General features: G+C 36.0%; 1 protein-coding gene across 1 annotated transcript; it reads left to right on the top strand.

Moving 5' to 3' along the window:
* Window positions 1-884: 884 nt before the first annotated feature.
* Window positions 885-16,388, top strand: LOC143616032 (23 kDa jasmonate-induced protein-like). The gene is made up of 2 exons (XM_077088996.1): window positions 885-1,365; window positions 16,043-16,388. The coding sequence occupies exons 1-2, from the start codon at window positions 919-921 to the stop codon at window positions 16,163-16,165; spliced, it is 570 nt and encodes a 189-aa protein (XP_076945111.1). The 5' UTR covers window positions 885-918; the 3' UTR covers window positions 16,166-16,388.
* The last annotated feature ends 4,455 nt before the right edge of the window (window positions 16,389-20,843 follow it).

Raw genomic sequence — 20,843 nt, 5'->3', positions numbered from 1 at the left:
AAAAAAGCCAATACGGAAATTCAGAATGTACAAAAGTTCAACACAAACAAGTAGTACAAAATTTTCAGTACAAAAATCCAGTAACAAAAATATAGCACGGTCTTAAATTAAAGATAAAAAGTGCTCGATTTATGGTGCATTTTTTTTAAATTAATGTTGTATGAAAAAGCTGTAGACGATTAAAAAAGATGAGGGAACGTTTATCTCCAGTTTACCCTCCTTTCCTTGGTTTTTTCCCACACTTTGATCTCAACCATTGATTACGAAAACGAAATTCCAAAATGTCTTTGTAGCCTACTTAGGCGAAACGCTATTTTTATTTGATCATTCCCTGGCGCACTTATTCAACTTGTGCTGAAACTAATTTTCAATCGCATGCATCTCTATGTGGCATATATCAAGTTTTTTGGTTTTTTGTTAAAACCGAAATGTAAATTATATTAGTTTCTTGGTTGTGTGTTGATGGCCAACGAATGGATATTTGATATTCAACAAAAAATGATAAACCGAGACTATGAAAGGTAAATCACTAATTCTAAATCACACACACACATCTAGGTGATTTTTATCAAGTACTGTTCCAGTTTTTATGTTATGTGAACCACATCAAGTTAATTTCTTGCTGTGCTTTGAGCAGCGCAGTTTAATCTTTAATATTCAACAGATAAGATAATGTAGACACACTATGGTGACATGCATTAATCAACATACACGGTGGCTTCAAACTTAAGCTAAAATAAGGAATATATACTACATCTAATCATGCAAATTTGGAAAGTGACTTAAGTTGAATGAGGGGAGTACTTAGCCCCCAAGAGGCTTTATAAATAGGGGTAGCACCCATGATATAAGTATTCCAACAAACCAAACAAAACAAAACATTAACTTGTTAATTGTAATACCACTTCATACTAAACAATGGCAGCTGCAACCGCGGTTCGTGTGTTTGGCAACCCAATCACTCAAGGAACTCGTGCCCAAAGGGCCCAGGCAGCCCAGAACTACCAAAACGCAGATGGTAAGCTCGACCAGGTGTTGCAGATTTCAAGTCAGTCTCAGAAAACAGCAACGGGAAGGGGCCCAGCCACAGTTAGCACCACATTTGGCAGGCTTTACAACGCCACCGGAGAGACTATAACTAAAGTGACTGCCCACGATTGGCAGGGAAACGTCGTTTGGCATTACCCGGTGCATATCCAAAACGGGCAATGGGCGATTTTTGAGCATGTCGGCACTAGTATTGGGCCTTTTCTCTCACTCTGCAAAGGATCAATTGCTGCTGTTGTGTACGACATCCAGAATTGCACTGATGCAATGATCGCTTGGAACAACCCTTGGAAAACTGGCTTCGGTGGAATGAACAGTGTAAGTACATATATAGTCACATTTAATTCATAATAATAAAACCATTGCCTTATATATAGTCGCACATTTTACCATTCTTGTTGTAATGTCATACATAATTAATATATAACAACAAACTGCTTATACAAACGTTACAGGCTTATTGTGAGATGAACTATCCGGGATACTTTAATAACTGTGACTGGGAAGCAATATACAAAAAATTGAAGGCTTCTGGTACTGAAAGCGATGCAAGTAAGAAAGGCTATGCTACAAAAGTAACCATCGATAAGGAAGGCAATACTCCATGTTTCACTGCCATTTTCTGTCTTGCCAACTTGATAATGAACACGGTCCCCGCAGTTACGAACACGATCCCCGCAGTTACAATAGACTCTTACTACTTGAGCCATAGTGATGAAAACCCGCAGCACCTAAGCTCTATGTATGCTTGTAATGTTATGTATTAAGCCAAACTTATAGTAGGTGGTGGTTGGCTAAAGCTAAATAAAACGTTTTCTTGGTGTGTTCTTGACTGACAATATAGGGATTATATATAACGTTATACTTATATCAGAACAAGCAAACGAAATGGACAGTAGCTTCTGGATATTTTTCTTTGGCAAAAAGATAATGACCTATATTGATAAAATTATTAAAAAGATTCACAATGCTACACTCGGAGATGGAAAGTCACGTTTCTAATCTATGAAAATATTGAAATAAACCATGCTTTTAAATAACAACGGACATATGGATGATTATGCAACTATGTAGCAATGAAAACTAACTAGCTAGGTTAACAACCCTTTGACATATGAATAGAACGCCAATCCACAATCACTTGAGTGAAATTCAACCCTGGACAAGTATTTAGGCCGGGCATCCGATCTGTATCTACAGGCAACTTCCAGCTTTCTTCATTTCTGGAAATCGGTGTTCCATTCTGTAGTTCAATGTATAGGATGGAGATATTAGAAACATGTGTATTGGTTTATTAATTGTACTTAGATGTAGTAAATGTTTATCGACTGCACATAGTAAATGCTGAAAATACTTGCAATTGGCATTTATGAATATATTAAAACACTATATATATAAAAGTAATTAATATGTGCAGCTATTTAACAAAGATGTTATAAACGGCGCATGGTTGCACACGATTCATGGTGCTATTAAACAATACATATTAAACCAATTTAACAACATGACTCCTTGCTAATTTTTAGCTTGCCATGCATACCGCAACGCGCACCCCGGCCTCTAAGCTACTCCTAAGTTTACATCATCTTGCCAACAGTGGGCCTTGAACCCCCACAACACCTATGAGGAACTTCACGTCAATTAACACGTTGTTACCATTGGATTACAAGCCTTTGGGTTCCAATGGTAAGCTCAACGAGTAGAATTTTTTTTCTCGCTTGTTTAATTAGAGGTGTTACATCAACAACTATTGCATCGGTGGTGTTGATTTTAATCAAATCATTTTTGTTGGATGGGAACATAAAAAAAAAAGGGAAACACAATTAAAAAAAGCACGCATTACGAGTTAGGAGTTGAAGTGTGCAAACTCATTCAAGGTTATTCTGATTTTCGGCACAAACGAATACGCGGCTTCAAGAGGACGCATCTCCTCGGTGTGGTCCAAGGCTAGGGGCTGGTTATGTGGTGGTAGAAACATGAGTAGGCATTGAAGACAACAAGATTTCAAGTCTAAACCTTCATTGTATTGATGGTTAATGTTATGATTTCTTGATTACTAATAACTTTATTTATAATCATATAATTCATTGTTAGACAATAATAGGAGAAATACTAACTCAAAAGTTTTTAAGTACGACAACTAGGTCCTCACACTTACGCAAGATTACACTAACAATCACCCCTTAATCTCGTAACATCGATTGAGCTTCGCATCTCGTTAAACTTCAACCGTGACAATGCTTTTGTAAGGATCTATGCTCTTTATAAAATCTCCATTGACACGCTCCACCTTGATTTGTTCTCTGTCAATGCACTTCCGAATGAAATAGTATTATTGAGTGTTGATGTGTTTGGTTCTCCCGTGAAAAACCGAGTTCTTCATTAAGGAAATAGCTGATGATTTATCCACCTTCAACATCACGACTTCCTCCTTTTCTTCGGTCATCTCTGACAACAAACCCTGAAGCCATAAGGCTTGACATGTAGCTGATGTAGCTAGCATAAATTCAGCTTCGCACGATGATAACGCCATCTTTCCTTGTTTATGAGAAACCCATGATATCGGTGATGTAGCATAACAGAAATCAGACCCGATTTACTCCGACCATTATCCATATCCACCGCATGACTACTATCACTATACTCATGCAATATATTGTTTCCGCCTCTCGAGTAAGTAATACCAAAGTCTAGTGAACCTCTTAGATATCAGAGAAATATATTTAACTGCTTGAGCGTGAGCTTGAGTTAGTGATCACATGAATCAACTCGCATAACCAACCGAGTAGCTCAAATTAGGTCTCGTATGTGTTAAATAACGCAAGCTTCTGATTATTTTTCTATAACCGGTCGGATCTACCTTCGGATTTTCATCTTCTTTAGACAACTTTAAGCCCGGTTCCATCGGAAAATGAGTCGACTTGCATTCCCAAAAATTTCTTCTTTTATGATCTTTGTTGCATAACCATTTTGCTTTAATGTTATCCCATGATTGTTTTGTTTAACTTCGATCCTAAGATATCAATGCAACAAATCAAGGTCACTCATCTCGAACATTGACTCCATTTGTCTTTTGAAATTTGATATCTCTTGCACACTTGTGCCCGTGACTATCATATCGTCAACGCAAACTCCAACGACTAGTAGCCTTTGACTCGAATACGCTTGTAAACCACTTGTTCTTGTTTACATTGAGAGAAACCGAGTTTCTTTAACCACCGTCTATTTTAGTATTCCACGCCCTTGGTGCTTGGCATAGATCGTACAACGCTTTAGTCAACTTGTAAACGTTTCTTTCTGGATCCTACTTAAGGAACCCATCTAGTTGAAATACGTATCCGTCTTCTTTTAAATCACCATGAAGAAACGCGGATTTTACGTCCAAGTGATGCACTTCCCAACCTCGGTTTGCTGCTAACGCGAGTAAAAGTCTTACGGTTTCGAATATCACCACCCGTGCGAACACCTCTTCGAAGTTGATCCCATATTTATAAACATAACCCTTAGCTACGAGTCGGGCCTCGTTCTTGGTAATTTTCCCGGCTTCATCTCTTTTGGTTTTATAAAGCCACTTTAAACCTATCGGTTTTACTTTGGGTGTGCTTCAACTAACCGCCATGTCTTGTTTCTCTTAATCGACTCAATCTTAGCTTCCATGGCCTTTCTCCAATGTTTTTCATTATTCGCTTCACGAAAATTTTCCGGTTTGCCGTCGAATAAATAATAGGAGATTTACCTCGTCGATTGTCAGGTCTTGCTCGGTGGGTGTTGGTTTCAACCAAAAAATCCCTAAATTTCTTGCGCAAACCGTCTTTCGAGTAGTTCAATGAGGCTGGGGAATTTGTAATGGATCCTGGTTTAAGCCAGTGTTGGTCTTACGGGTGGGCTGCCACCTTCTGAACTTGACGACTCACTTCTGTCTCTGAGTCGAACCAACTCACCTGTATCATGTCGGTCCACGACCCTGGTTTTAAACCAGGATATAACCTGCTCGGATTCAGGTCAATATCGTACAGATGGTCGGGTGTATTTCATGTGTATATATGTGTTATTTCATGTATTTTAATTGTTTATATATAGCGAGCACAATTACTTTTGAGTTCTTTTATGATCATAGGTGTTTGAAGCATAAAAGAGCTAATTCAGAGCCATCCAGAGGAAGATTAAGCAAACCTCGAGAAGACGAAAGCATAGGGAAATATATGGATGGTTAGCAAGGATTTAGGAAGGGTTTAGATGAGAAACCCGAAGCTGAAGCGAATATTGAACAAGACGGGTTAACAGGAAAGTGTCTTTTAGTAAAACGGGCATATCTCGTCCTAGAAAATGAGTTACGGGACCCATAATATATGAATTTGGGTTTCTTGACGAGACAAAGTTGAATATGGGGTTAGTTTACTTCGCGCAACGCGAACTGGGGGGTCAAAAACCCTTCGCGCTACGCGAAGGGGCTTAAAAATGGGAAAAAACCCCTAACGGATATATAATCAGTTTTTCAACCCCCATTTGACCTATCACTTATTCCAGCAGCCAGAGGGAAGACTTAGGACGATTTTGCACCATCCTGAAGCTTCCAGTTCATAAATTAATCACATGCTTTCATCCTTTCATCAGATAATCGAGTCAATTTTCATGCTGATTTTAGGGTAAAACCTTCGTGTTCACTTTAGGCTAGGGTTTTTATGTAAACTAACTTTGATCATATTCCATGTGCTTTATTGATTAATAACTTGATTGAGTTTTGTTATTTGATCTTGTTTGATTTATCAACCGATTGTTTAAACAGTTTGTGTCTTTGATTATTGAATCTTGCATCACTTATCTGGTTGTGTTCATCAACATTTAGGACTAGGTTCTTGTGTCATTGAACCAATAATCGCTAGTCATTGCAACCTAACTGACTTTCATCATATAAACTGGTAATAAGGTAGATCAAGTTCAGTTGTATCAACATTTCGGTTAGGGTATCGTTTTCCATCACAGCCCAACTATTAGGTCTAGTAATGCGCAATCAAGTTATTGGAATCTGGATTAGTTGGTCATCACATTAACTGAACCTGAAGTGAATCAATTTTCTCATAATTGTTAACAACTTTACAAGTAATCGTGTTGCTTTAAATCATCTTTAAAAATTTCTTAGCATCGTCTGTCCGCTTAAGTAATTAGTTTAAATCATGAGTTTCACTTGCACTTTTCTTTGATTCCTTAAGGAGACGACCTTACTTACCCATACTAGTTATATGTATTTAAGATAATAAAATACTTGTTTTTTATTAGAGCACGACATCTACATCACGTACCCGACAATAAACTCGGTCCATTCCAGACCCTTTTCGCCCTCTTGTTTGTTAAGAGCAGCCCACGCGTACCTTTTACACTCGTCAAACTTGACATCTCGCGTAACGTGTACTTTCCTTTTGATCAGATCATACGGTAGGCTTTTGTTCCGGGTTGAGTACCTAAGTGAATCATCACAATGCTTCGGTCATCCAATTTCTTTTGGCCGGTATCAAAGACTTTTACATACCCCGTGCATCCGAACACTTTAACATGTGAAAGGTTCGGTATAATTCCTTTAAAACGCTCGTACGTAGTCGAATCCCCCAAAGATTTTGTTGGTAATCGGTTTAGTAAACAAACCGAGTGATGAACTACTTCTCCCCATAGATTTTATGGTCGTGGCATCACCTTTAACAAACTTTGAGTCATACTAAGTATGGTTTGGTTTCTTATTTTAACCACCCCGTTTTGATGTGGTGTGTACAGGGTCGTAAACTGATGTGCCACACCTATACCTGACAAATAATCTTCCAACACATGGGATGTAAACTCACTCCCATTTTCGGTTCATATGGTTTTGAGTTTCTTGCCCGTTTCACTTTCCACCTTTTTCATGAAACCAATTAGTAAGCCCGCAACTTGGTCTTTCGTCTTTATCATGTAACCCCACATATAATGGGTGTAATCGTCAACAAAAAGCAAAACGTACTGATTTCCACCATGTGTCTCGGGAGAAATTGCGCCACAAACTTCGGCATAAATGAGCTCGAGCGGTCCCTTTGCACGATAGTTGGATTATTTCGGGATATCTGATCTTGTTTGTTTGCCTAGAATACATGCATTGCAAATTTGCATCGGGTGTTCGATTCTTGGCACTCCATTCGCAAGTTTCAAGAGACCCCGAAGGGCATCAAAATTGAAGTAACCTAATCGAGCATGCCATATCCATGCAAGGTTTTTTTAACTTAACTTGTAAGCAAACCGAAGAAACAACCTTTAAATTAATTTTATAGACTCGGTTAAAAGAACGCGGTACCTTGATTAGAAGCCTTCCATCTTGCTCAAATATCCATAAAATATCGTCTTGGATCCCGATCTTGCATCCTCCTTCATCTAATTGCGCTAAACTTATATTATTTTTCAAAGATGGAATAAAATAAACGTCACTCAAGGCTCATAGGTCTCCCCTTTGACCTTCTACTACTATCATGCCCCGACCTTCGATTTCAACACACGAACTGCCACCGAAACTTAAATTCCCAGGCATGTTGTGATAAATGTTGGAAAACCACTCTGGATTTCCCATCATGTGGTTACTCGTCCCGTTATTGAGAATCAATGTGATTTTATCACATGGGGTTGAAGCGTATAACTTTGGATCAATCGGGTTTTCTTTTAGAAAAACGACGTCTTCCTTACTCAGAGCTATCGCCATCATGTTTAGAGCTGGTCCGCAATCTGGAGCGAGGACTTTGTTCATTCTTCTCCTTGTTTCGGTTAGGACATGATGTGGAAAATGTCCTAGTTCATCACACCGATAGCATTTAATTTTTGACCGATCCTTCTTTTGTCGGGGTTCTTTCTTTTCCCGATCCATAACCTTACCTTTTCCCTTGTTCTTTTGACTCGATTCGGTTCCTATCTTGGCCTTACCAAGAAGCCTTTCTTGATTGCTTTTAGCTTTCCATTCTTCATATTTATATAGGAGTTTTTCTTGCTTACTAGACAAGGGTTTGTCTTCATTTCTAGATTGTTCTCAAGCGCTTTTAGGCATCCAACGACTTCATGGAACGTCATGGTCTTTATATCGGCAAACTGTTCAATGGTACCAACAATCGCTATATACCTCTTTCTCAGAATGGACTTCAAAAGCTTTCTCACAAAGGCCTTTTCTTCAAACGGTTCACAAAGATTGCTTGCTTTGGAAGCTATTTGGCTTATCTTTGTTGAGAAGTCATCAATCGTGTCTGCTTCTTTCAACTTGAGTACATTGAACTCATGTTGAGAGACTCGATTCGTGCTTCCCGAACCCTATCAACCCCAACGAAATGAGTCTTAAGTACATCCCATATCTCATTAGCGGTGGAAAGGTGAGACACTTGCATAACCAAAGCCTCCTGCATGGCTTGATAGAGATACTCGATCGCCAACCAGTCTATCTTCAAGTTGACCACCATTCCCGTTCTTGGTTCAATAGCTTCCAACAACCCTTAAACCTTGAAGATGGCCTTAATCATCCAAATTGTGTAATTGGTGGACGTAAGAATTGGACATTGAATCAAGAGGGAACTTGGTTCTTTTAGAAAACCAACTTGATTAATTGGTATGTCTTCCATCTTCTTTGATCAATGGGACTTCTGTCTAAATCTTGAATTAATCTTCTAGAACCCGTAATTTGTCTATGAATTGAGAGCCACAACAAAAGAAATTGTATTGTGTTTATCTTGACACCCTGGTCCACAAAATATTAATGAAAATTGGATTTTAATAATCTAAACTATTAAGCAATGTCCATTATTAATCCCAACTAACAATGTGACTACTGACAATCCCAACTTTTAGTTTATTTGCCAATAACAATCCTAGTCTAACAAATAGTTAACTTTGTTAGTTATGCTTGTGTGTGATTACCCAAATACCCTTGGTTTAAAAAAAAATACAAAAATAGATTAGTTAATTGGGACCCGCTTGAAATATCATAATAATTAAATTAAACTTAAATGTATTATATAAATAAAAGTCCAACCCTCCCCCCTTTCTCCACCATCTTCTCCGACACCACTGGAGACCACCGTTACCGTATTCTGATGAACACCAAGCTCGACAGCCGCACCTCCACAATCGCCACCCCTTGGTCATTGATCCATCCGCCACTGGAAATTAGTCACACAAGGCCACAAGCTTTGAAAAACACTTCGTTGATGCTAGCTTGATTGAGATTGATATGTTATGAGGAAATTGATGGCTAATGTAGATGTCGTGCTCTAATAAAAAACAAGTATTTATAATCACTTATATACCTATAACTAGTACGGGTAAGTAAGTTCGTCTCTACAGCGAATCAGTGGAAAGTGCAAGTTTGGCTCACGACTTATGAAATATTAATTAATAACTAAACGAACAGACGATGTCAAGCAATTTGAATGATTTAATTATTAAAACACAATTACTCTTTGATTTTAATTCAATTGTATAAAGAATAACCAATCTTCAGGGTTTAGGTTTTGAAGCAAGTTGGATAAGTAATTAAACCTATTGGAATGTATCTTTGTTTAAATAAATAAACCAAGAGACTAAATGTTTGACTATGTTGATTATCATAACTTAATCTGAATAATTGACACGGATAAACAATGATCTAGTTGAGTATCAGTTGTAGGTGTTGATGAATCAATTTAGTATTATGGTTAATGATAAATAGGTCAATGACACTAAGAACTCAATCATAATTGTTGATGACCACAAATCAATTAACTAATAAAACTTCAAAGCATTCAATTACAAAAAACCGTTTAAGCACACAAACAAAATCCAAGATTTGACTAACCGCATGATTAACCAGGTTAAAATCCAAAGTTTAAGTTTTAAAGTACCAGACATGCCAACATGCAACTCAACTTTATGCCTGAAGATGGTTACGAGATCCTTAGCCTTGCATCTTAGTCTTCAATGGCTCAATTGTGGTGTAAGAGAATGAAAGCATGGATGATTATGGTGTTAGGTAGGTGTTAGAATGGTGGAAAGAGCTCCCAAAATTTTCCAACTATGTTATGGTATGAAATGGCCGTTCTAGGGTTTTCCGGGCTTAAATGATAAAGAAAAAACCAAAAATTCGCATTTTCCCCGTCTGGCCGACCGTAAGCTTCGGTCGGCCCACCGTAAGCTACGGTGGCAACCGCAGCTTACGGTTAGACTCCACTGGCTTATGGTGACAGTCCCCACCGTAAGCTACGGTGGGCTCAAACCCCACAATACTGTTTTGCTAGTAGATTCTTTATTATAACTCCGTTTTTTGCCCCGTTTTCAGTCTCGTATATTCGTATTTCAATTCTCTATCACGATTTCCACTCCATCTTTAATGCTCAAATTTAGCTCCTTTAAGCTCCAATCACCTATAAAACGTAAAACCACTCAAAGTAATCGTGTTCGAGACATATAAATACATAAAACACACGATATAACACTTAAAGCACGATAAACGAGACACGCATGTGAATGTTTGGCAGTTGTGAATGTTCGGCGCTGAGTTTACAGGCAATATGATACAAAACAAATACATACAAGACACGCATGTGAATTTTAGTTTGACAAAAGAAAACCAAGTTTGGACGTGCTACACCCCAAAATGTGTAAAAGTAAAAAGGGGTTATGAAAACTCACCTTTCCAATAGACGATAAACGAGAAAATGAAATCTGAAAATGCGTCAAAGAAACCGAAACGATTGAACTTCTCGAACTACAAAATAAATATAAAAAATTAAATACTAACTAACGGGATTATACAAGTTGATTATTTAGTTTTAAAGATGATGTGTTATATAATTTATTATTTCAAGGCGTGGACTATTTTAATATTATTCTAAGCTTAACGGAGTTTTAACGGTTTATATTATTATTATTATTATTATTTGATTAAATTTTAATATTTTAAGGCATGTATTTTAAATAAGAATTTTATCTTACGCGATTATAATGGAATAATGTTAAAGAATTAAAAATTAATGAATTATAGCTAACGGATTTAAAGTTTAACATTTAATAAAATTTGAAAGCTTAATGAATTAATTTGAAGTAACGGAATTATAACTAACTTAAATTATAATGGTTTAACGCAAAATATAATTCAATATCAATAAGAGAATTTTAATACTTAGGGAAATTTAATATTTATGGAATACAAGTTTATTGGTCAATTACGTTAGCGTATTGAAAATGCAATAATAATGTAATATTATATTAACGGGTTCTTTCGAAGCGTTACGGATATGGAAAGTTGGGTTTTTGGGTGAACATTGATAAAAATTAATTTGTAATAATTTTTATGTAAAAAGAATTATTTTTATTTGATTAATAATAATTTTTATTGATTAAAAAAAAGGTTTATAAACATATATATGATTTATAAATAATTAATATAAATGATTAAAGAAAGTTAAACAATATGGTGCACTGACCCGGGTCTAGCGTGAATCATAGTTGTGTCTTAACCAGTTGTGCTAGCATGATTATTTGGTTATGAAATGAGAATATAAGTAAATATCTACTACTACAACTCCATCTTCTACATTAATCAACCCTAGATTTAATACTCTTAATCCGATCCATGTTTGATTGAAATGAGTTTGGGGTTTTGATTAGCAATGAAAAAACTATTTAAATATATATAGTAATTACATGTATATGTTTCGGATTGACGGAGAACAAGGTCGCCGGAAAACTCAAACTTCGTCGGACTATTACGAGATATAGGGTGTTTATTATGCTAATTTCTCGTTGTGAATGAGTTTAGATAAATGCTAGTCTGCTATTTATAATACCAATTGAAACGTATCTTCGTTGATTCGCGTTAATTAAATTGGACGAAAATCCGGCTAGTCTAACAAAAATTATGAATGGTTATGGTCGTTTAAAACACAATTAATTAGTTAAAACATGTTTATTATCAATGCCAAATTTCATTAGGCTTAATTCCCGTGTCAAAACGATTGTTTAATGGTGGTTTGGGGTTGGCCGGAGCCAGTTTCCGGTGGCCGGACCTCTTGCCGGAAAATCGATGGGGGAGGAGGGGCTGAGTTGGGTTAATAAAATTTATAATATTTTGATTATTTTACACACCAAGCCCCTGTACTTTCAAAGGGGTTTTAAAACATATTTAAATTAATAATCACATTAAAAACCTTCTAGTTTCATGTTTCTTTTAAATTAAAACTGAAAGTATATTTGTAATATGAACCCAGAACTTTGGCGTGCTATAACTAATGAATCGAAAGTTATTATACTTGGATATTCATGTAATATATTCGTGTAGTTTGCAAATTTTTTTTTAAGCGTAAAACTTTAAATCCCGTAGGTTCGATAGTTGATGAACGTAAATTCTCGAGAATATTATATTAACGAGGAACGTTAAGCACAAATACAATAAAACGACGAAACGGTTCGGTTTAATGAATGCGAATAAAAATGAAGAATAAATCAATAAAATACATGAAACGAAATTTGAAAATATAATAATACATTCATAAACAAAACCGAAAATTTAAAATGGGTCGGGTTTTTGGGTTTGAAAAGTAATGAATGTTACATGCTATTACACCCATCGAGCGAAAAGTTAATTACACAGCTAAAAGGGGGGGGGGGGGAAGATTTTGGGTTCAAGTCTTACCCGTGACAAAAAAAATGATTCTAGGTCAGGGGATTTCTCACCTATGGTGGATTTTCTCTTAAGGTTGGTGATGACCGCCGTTCGAGTTATGCAAAAACCTAATTAACCTAAGTAGATAGAGTTAAGTGAGGTATTATATCCACCTTGAGTATGTGGCCAGTGTAATGTATAATCAATTTCGCAAATTCAAATTATGAAGTAAACAGCTATGAGTACTGATCACACTAGCAAAAGATTGGATTTAATATTAAACAAGTAAACTAAGCAAAGTTCAAGCAATTAACAAAGACAAATCACACCCGGGGTTCAAGCATGTAACAAACAATAGTCTCATGTCAGTTAACACATTAATCATCAATAATTGAATTAGGTTGGTTAACTGGTTAAACCTTAGGTATCAACAATCGCTAACACAATGCACTGGTTATCAAACGGTCCCTGCCAGTGTGACTCAACTAAGGGAAATTGTATGCTTTATCACATTCAAACTAATAAAAGCAACCCTATGAACACGTATCACAACAACTAGCAAACTAATCGTTCTAATCGAAATAAACTTAAACCGATTGAATGCACAATAATACCAAACATCAATGCTCATAGATCAATAATAAACAATTACAGTTAGTTGTTCTTAAAAACAAGAGAAAAATTGTTATAAATACAATACTCTACATCCCGGGTATGATTCGAGAAGACTAGCCGAGCATCGTCATCGATAAGTCTTCAATTATGAAAAAAGCCATTAGGATTGATCAAGAGATGATTGGTAGCCTTGGAATTCACCCGAAATCGCCAAACAGCGGTTGGAAGTCGTCATAACTTATTGGGTTTCGTAAAATAGAAGATATATGTCAAAAACCCGCTCTTTCACGTTTTTTATGTCGATCGCGTATCGCGATTGGCATATACTCGTGTGGTAGCGATACGCAACCAAATAAAACCTCATATTTGGATTCCTTTTGTCGAGAAACCCAAAATTCATGTATTATAAATCCCGTAACTCATTTTCTAGCATAGAATATGCTCGTTTTACTTCTAGGTCGCTTTTTGTCAACCCATGTTTTTTTATTTTTAGCAATTGCATATGGTTTATCAACCAAACTCATCCCGAATCCTTCTAACAATTCCCAAGACTCCAAGTCATGCTCCGGTCTTCCCGAGATATCATGTCATGCTTGTACAAGTCTCCAATTTAGCATCATTAACGATCAATAACCTGAAATACAAAAGCATGTATAAAGTACAGGAGTTCTAACGATAAACTCATTAAAGCTATATAATTAAAGTATTAATATATGAGCATACAAACCGTCAGTTGGAGTGGAGATAATCGGACAGGTCAGTGACCCGTTAGTGATCCAAATGAACCATTAAAAAATATATTATAAAAGAGATTCTAGAAGGTTGTCTATTTCCGGGCACATTACTTTGCAAATATCTTATCAGGACATATGTCATGTATTATAAGAACAAACAAATATAATGGGATTCATGTTCCTTGTGGATAATTGATTCGAGCTTTATAACTTTTGAATTTGTGGACAAGGTTTTCAAATGTACATCTTGTGATAGGGATATACTTTGAGCATAAGATTTATTCTGGTGTTAGTGCTTAGCACATTAGATATACATTAATACAATCTAGTAAATAGTAAAAAAAAAAAATGCTTGCTTCACTTTTAAAGTTTGGACCATTAGTGTCTACAAGCAGCCCAAAAAAGCCAAACAATCACTGAATAATTTGATTTGGATATTTATGTTGAATTTAACATTTTATCTAGTGGAATCGGTACCGGTTAAGCGCTCACTTGGTGGTTCATGGAAGCAGATTTGTCAAGCAGATAAAGAAAATAATAATGGCAACAATAGGATGATGGAAAGGTTAAAAGTGCAGTCGGGCAAAGGGATAAAATATTATTTGGCTTGATTGATGGGTTGGCGAACTTACACTAAACTTGTTATTTCCAGATTTGCTCATGTTAGAAAAACAAAAAGACATATTGCTCATGGAATGTTATGAATGGGTTGAGAATGAAATGAAGTGGAAATGGAGATGGAAAAGAAGGCTCGTTTCGCCCGAACGTAAGGTTGATTTACAAAACTGCATCAGACTTATTTCTTCGGTTGTTGTTTCCTTGAATCCGGATTGTTGGTCTTGGATGGAGTCGGATGGTACATGTTCAAACTACTCGGTTGAATCACTATAGTGGGAACTTGATAATGTGGATCAACAAGTACAAAACTCTACCTTCTGGATCAAGTGGTTACCCATTAAAATAAACTGTGTCACATGACGCCTATTGCTGGATCGTATTGCTACCAAACATGCTTTACGCAAAAGGGATATTAATGTGTGGGATTTGTGTTGTGTGGTTTGTGGTTCGGTTCCGGAGATCACACAACATTTATTTGTACATTGTCAAGGCTTCAATAATATCTAGGCAATTATCTTTGATTGGGTGAAGCTTTCTAGGCGAACGAATTTTGAGTCAGTTGAAGAAATCATAGAATTTCCAAGTAAAATCATAAAATGCAATGTGTTTGGCGGGTAGTCTATTTTGGCAACAGCATGTTGGATGATATGGTTGTCGAGGAATGAGATAATTTTTAGCACCTCCTTCTCAATGTTGAAGATGGTACTTGAGATCAAATCGGCGTCTTTCTTATGGGTTAAACAAAAGAGCAAGCGGCTAGGCCTGGATTGGGAGAGGTGGTGTAGGTTTAATTTCGTTAACTTCCCATTGTAATGGGTCGTCGCTTGCCTCTGCTGTTTTGTTCTTTAGTTTTTTTTTTTTTTGGTTTATTCTCCTTTATTTGTGGGCTACTTGCCTCTTGTAAGTGGTTCTCTTTGATTTTCTAATATATTTGGCTTTTCAAAAAAAAAACAATTAATTTATCAATTCATAAAACCTTAAAAAAGTTATGTTAATAGAAATCCTAATATTAACATGACCCGCACGCATCACATCGCACTAAACCATAAACAAATAAATGTACTTGAAACTTTAAAAAGTGAAATAAATATTTTTACGTAAACTCACCTCTCAGGTTGTGACAAGGGACACGCATACAGCTTTAACGACTACGCACAAAACCACATAAAAGTTGAAGTCCTCCAAAGTATATAGAAAACCCAAAGTCTTTACATGTACCCACGCATGTAGTAGATTGTTAAACCCCTGGAAAACTGGCTTGGGCGGAATGAACAGTGCAAGTATATATATAATCAGTCACAATTTAGTTCATAATAATAAAATCCCATATTCCACCACTCTTCTTGTAAAGTCATACATAATATATAACAACAAACCATTTATACAAATGTTGCAGGCTTATTGTGAGATGAATTATCCGGGATACTTTAATAACTGTGACTGGGAAGCAATATACAAAAAGTTGAGGGTTCTGGTACTGAAAGCCATGCAAGTAAGGAAGGCTATGCTACAAAAGTAACCATCGATAAGGAAGGCAATACTCCATGTTACACTGCCATTTTCTTTCTTGCCAACTACATAACGACCACGATCCTCCTCGTAGTACGTTACAATAAGGCTCTTACTACTTGAGCCATTGTGATGAAAACCCGCAACCTTTATGCTCTATGTATGCTTCTAATGATTGGCTTTTAAAGCTTTACATAAATAAAATGTTTTCTTGATGTGTTCTTGATAGACAATAGCATGATTATAACGTTATACTTATTGTAGGTCCTCTAGATGGATCTCAAGACTTAACTCGGATCAATCCGTGTTGTTGGTTAGCAGAAATCACCAACGACACTCGGATCTCGAATCTTAGTTTGTTATGTAAAAGAGAGAAAAAGGAGAAGTAGAGAGATAACTTTTTATTTTCAAGAGTTGTTAAAGAGTTGGAGAGTTGGAGAAATGGGTTAAGTGGCCCTTTTATAGGGTCCCCATTTCTCCAATACTTACAAAATAAACGTACCGACTAAAAGCAAACTAAAACGACATATACAATCCTAAAAACAATATATAATGTTGGCCCTACAATCTCCCTCTAGGATTGAGTATGTCGAGGAACATTCGTCAAGTTATTTGCTTCGTCTTTATTTCTGAAACTTAGTACTTGTCTTGATCTAGGATCTTGAACCAGATTGGATCTTGAACAATTCTTTATTTTCTAGTCTTGTAGACTTGAATTTCCATTTTATTTCTGGGAAGGATCGGCAATAGCAAATTTTAGAAACATCAGATGCGGGAGGCTCGACATCTAATTTTCTTTTCTTGACTTTCTTGAGCCGACTGGTTTCTTTCATTGTCTTGGAATGCAATCAATTCATTTTTAGCTTCAACCACCAACTTTCACGTTCTCGTTTTCTTTTAAGCGCTTGAGCATCTGCAACTCCAAGCAGACTTGATCTTGATCTACCTGTCCGTGTACACCTGCACAAAACTTAGAATGAATAAGATTCGTTCACAGACCCTCTTGAGGGTCAAAGAAGAATTCGTTCATAGACTCTCCCAATTTCAGTCCCTCAACTTGTAAGTGATTTGTTTAAGTCCTAGGTTTCCAACAAACATTGCATGGACGATCTTAACAACAAAACACATTATTTTGAATAAAACAAGGTTTAATAAAATATGTACGAACATAATAAAAACTTAAAATCTTTTTGGCATTTTCATATATTTTAAAATAGTGAAAATATATATATAATGTTTTGAAGTTGAAACATAAATAAAACAAAATCAAAATAAACAATAAAAGATAGGAGTAAAGATGAAATTAATATTATATATTAATAATATTTACAGAATTTTCTAACGATTTTAATAGTTTTGTGAGAAAGATCACAACATAGAATCATATTGATTTGCAAAGCCCTAGATCGCGTTTCCATTTTGATATTATTATGTCACAATTTCATCACCGGCTGTAGATATCGTCCATTTGTTTAACCTGACAAGTGTTTTGATGCCAAAGTGATACGTTTAAAGTACAATTAGGCATGGTGCTTATGTGGTCCCCACTTAATCAGACATGTTACTGATTCCATCATATCTCAGGCTTACTTTGTGTTGATATATCACCTCAACTTGACTTAAACCTTTCTTATTTGATCACGGTACTCTTATTAACATACTTGACACTTTACGCTTTATTTTTGCACACTTGACTCAATCTAGAAAGATTAAAAGAAAGCAGAAGATTCAGGGCCTTAACAATCAGGTCTTGTATGACTACAAACAGAGAAAGTCCAAGGCTTGAATCAAAATAAATGAAGAAATAAAACAAAAGTTAAAATCCTAAGATAGACTCTTTTTCTTGATTTTTCTTTTGTTTTTCTATTTTTCTTTTTCTTTTCTTGACTCTTTTGTTTTTCTTTTTCTTGCCTTTCTATGAGGCTTTTCTTGACTCAAATAAAGATTAAAAATTGAAACTTATTTCATAAGACAACTGTGATCAGGTAAAGAGAGGCTTGGGTATGACATGTATAATTATATTTCTGCCTTCATGAATATGACTTCACAGAATCATGCAACCGCTTCACAATCGTATATCCACTAGTACCGGCAGGAATTTAGGTTTATATCACCTGACACTTACTTGTTTTTCAAGCCTACCTACACTTCTGTGAATGATTTTGTGGACTTTTGATCTACTCTTTTCATGCGCTAAGATCATTTCATACCAATGTACTATCATTTTTCACATGGTCAGATCAATTCTTAATTGAAAAATTTTAAATATCCGACTCCCTTTACGAAGGAGCTTCCTCTATGCGGGATAATAGTTTTTGAATTTTTGAAATTTTACTTTAATAGGAGTAAAATCTTTTTGTTAAGTCAAATGACTTGTTTTAGTTTTTCTTGAAAGCAAACTGAAAATCTTTTTGGTGAGTTAAACTTAACTCAATTTTCTCCCTCTAAAATATATTTGAAAAATATTTACAATTTTATATACAAAAAGATAGATAGGTTGTTTTAATCAAAACTGATCATGCCGAGCGATTCGACCAGAAATTCAAATCGGGCATGATCGATGGCTTTAGTGAAAAGGTCAGCAAAGTTGTTGTCAGATGGGCTATCTTAAGCAAGCATTATCACATTGTATGACAAAGTTGATGAGATTCAAACCGACATCCAACAGCTGATGCTGGATCCATCACTTGAGAGAAGCAGTTGGACGAGGTTGGTTTAAGAAACGCTCGAAAAGTTGTTGTTGAACCATTTAAACAAGGCTTCCTTTCCATTAAGTTTATCCTCCCATGTCGCTTATGAAAGACTCGAATCCGCCATCAAATGGTTTAGCATCAAATAGCACGAGTTCGTTTCCCATCATATGCCGAGTGCAATCACTATCTAAGTACCTAATACTATTGATAGTCCTCCTTGATTGACCCTGAATGTACTAAACGTTCAAATAGACATGGGTTCCCGGGATACTTTTGTCCCGGGAAGGTCAACCGTAAATCGACCAAACTTGATTTTATTTCCTGAAAACCATTTATTTCTTGGTGGAGCCTCACTTGATGAAGAACAGTCCTTAGGAATCCAAGCAAAAACTTGTTCCTTGATTTTTTCAGTTTTGGAATTTTCTTTTCTTGATTTTGAAACTATTTTTGGTGAATCCTCAGACTTTACAGTCTTAGGATCCTTTTTGGATTTCCAAAAGGGTTTCTTTTTGTGTTTTACTCTATTAACTTTGGATCTCACATCCATTTCACTGGGTTCACTATCAACTTGATCAGTCCTTGAATCAGGGCTACTAAAAGCTCCTTTTGGGGACTGACTAAGCCGCCTTTGAATATCAATTTGTTGCTTGAACCAGTGCTTGCAATGTCTTGCAAGGTGAGAAGAGTGACCACACACAAAACAACACTTTCTCCTGGGAGTGCCAAAGAACTCATCTAAACTATAATGTGGTTGGTGTGGTGGGAAAGGTGATCCTTGGAAAGGAACATGATTATAAAACACATTTGTGTAATATGGATCAACAAAATTTTGTTTATAATGACCATAGTAGTTGTTGTCACAGAAGTTGCATGGCTGAAGATTTCTAAATTGATTGATTGTTTGAGAAAATAATCGTTTATTTGGTGGAACATATGTAAACGAAGTACTTGTCTTTTCAATTTCAAAAACTTGGCTTTTACTTGAATTATCCTCAGTTTCACAACTTGATGATGAACAACTTGATATGTTCACCTCAACAGGCCTACTTTCGTTGACACATTTTTCAACAAAAGTTTCATTACAAACGGTTTCATAATCTGAGTCAGAAGAAGAGCATTCATTTTCATTGCAAACGTTTGTACAACTATCATCACTTGAATTTTCACAAAATACATAATTTGACCCTGACTTTAAACTTCCCAACATGGATTCACAAACTTTATTACAAACTGGATTGTTAATAGTTTTGGTTAGATCCACACATGATTCAAAACGTGGTTCTAACTTTCTTTTTAGCTTACAACCCAGGTTAATCTTCCCACAATCACCACTTACATCACCTGCTACACAAGATACATTGATGTCAGATTTATCAGATGATGAGACTGGAGCAGCAGTTTGAGAGGCAGCAGGTACAAATTTCACAGGCTTTGGTATTCTACCAACCCCGTATTCCATTTCCTCGTCTGGAAAAGTATTATAGCTAAAGTGGGGCAAGCTGGTGTAGTTATCATTGAATGGTGGTGGTACGGCAGTGTAATCATACCCCAGCCCCGCTTTAACTTTAGAACTTCTCTGGGCTCCAATAAGATCATCTAATTTCTCAGATGATGCTTCAAATCTTTCAACTTGCTTTTCATTTTCCTTTTTGTCAGAAACTTCAAGTTTTAACTTTTCAATTTCAACTTTTAACTTGTTAATTATGTTCTTGTAATAGATGACATTGTGTTCTTCTTGAAAGATTTTAAGTTTAAGATTTGCAATACCATCGTGATGAGTTTTAATCTTTTCAACATAGATCTTGTCATCTTTTACATATTCAGCATTTAACTGACGAATTTTTGCATTTTCTTTCAAAACTTCGTCTTGATGATATCTATAGTATGTGACTTTGTTGATGCATGCTTGAGAACAAAGATTGTGATTTACCTCATCAGCTGGTGATGTGTCGGGAATGATAAGACATGCATGACTACTTTTACCTGCAGCACTTG

Source organism: Bidens hawaiensis, unplaced genomic scaffold (genome assembly GCF_021521415.1).
Source record: "Bidens hawaiensis isolate Kalapana, Puna unplaced genomic scaffold, B.hawaiensis_p1.1 tig00002306_1, whole genome shotgun sequence".
Classification (NCBI taxonomy): domain Eukaryota; kingdom Viridiplantae; phylum Streptophyta; class Magnoliopsida; order Asterales; family Asteraceae; genus Bidens; species Bidens hawaiensis.
This window is presented reverse-complemented; position numbering and strand designations above follow the sequence as displayed.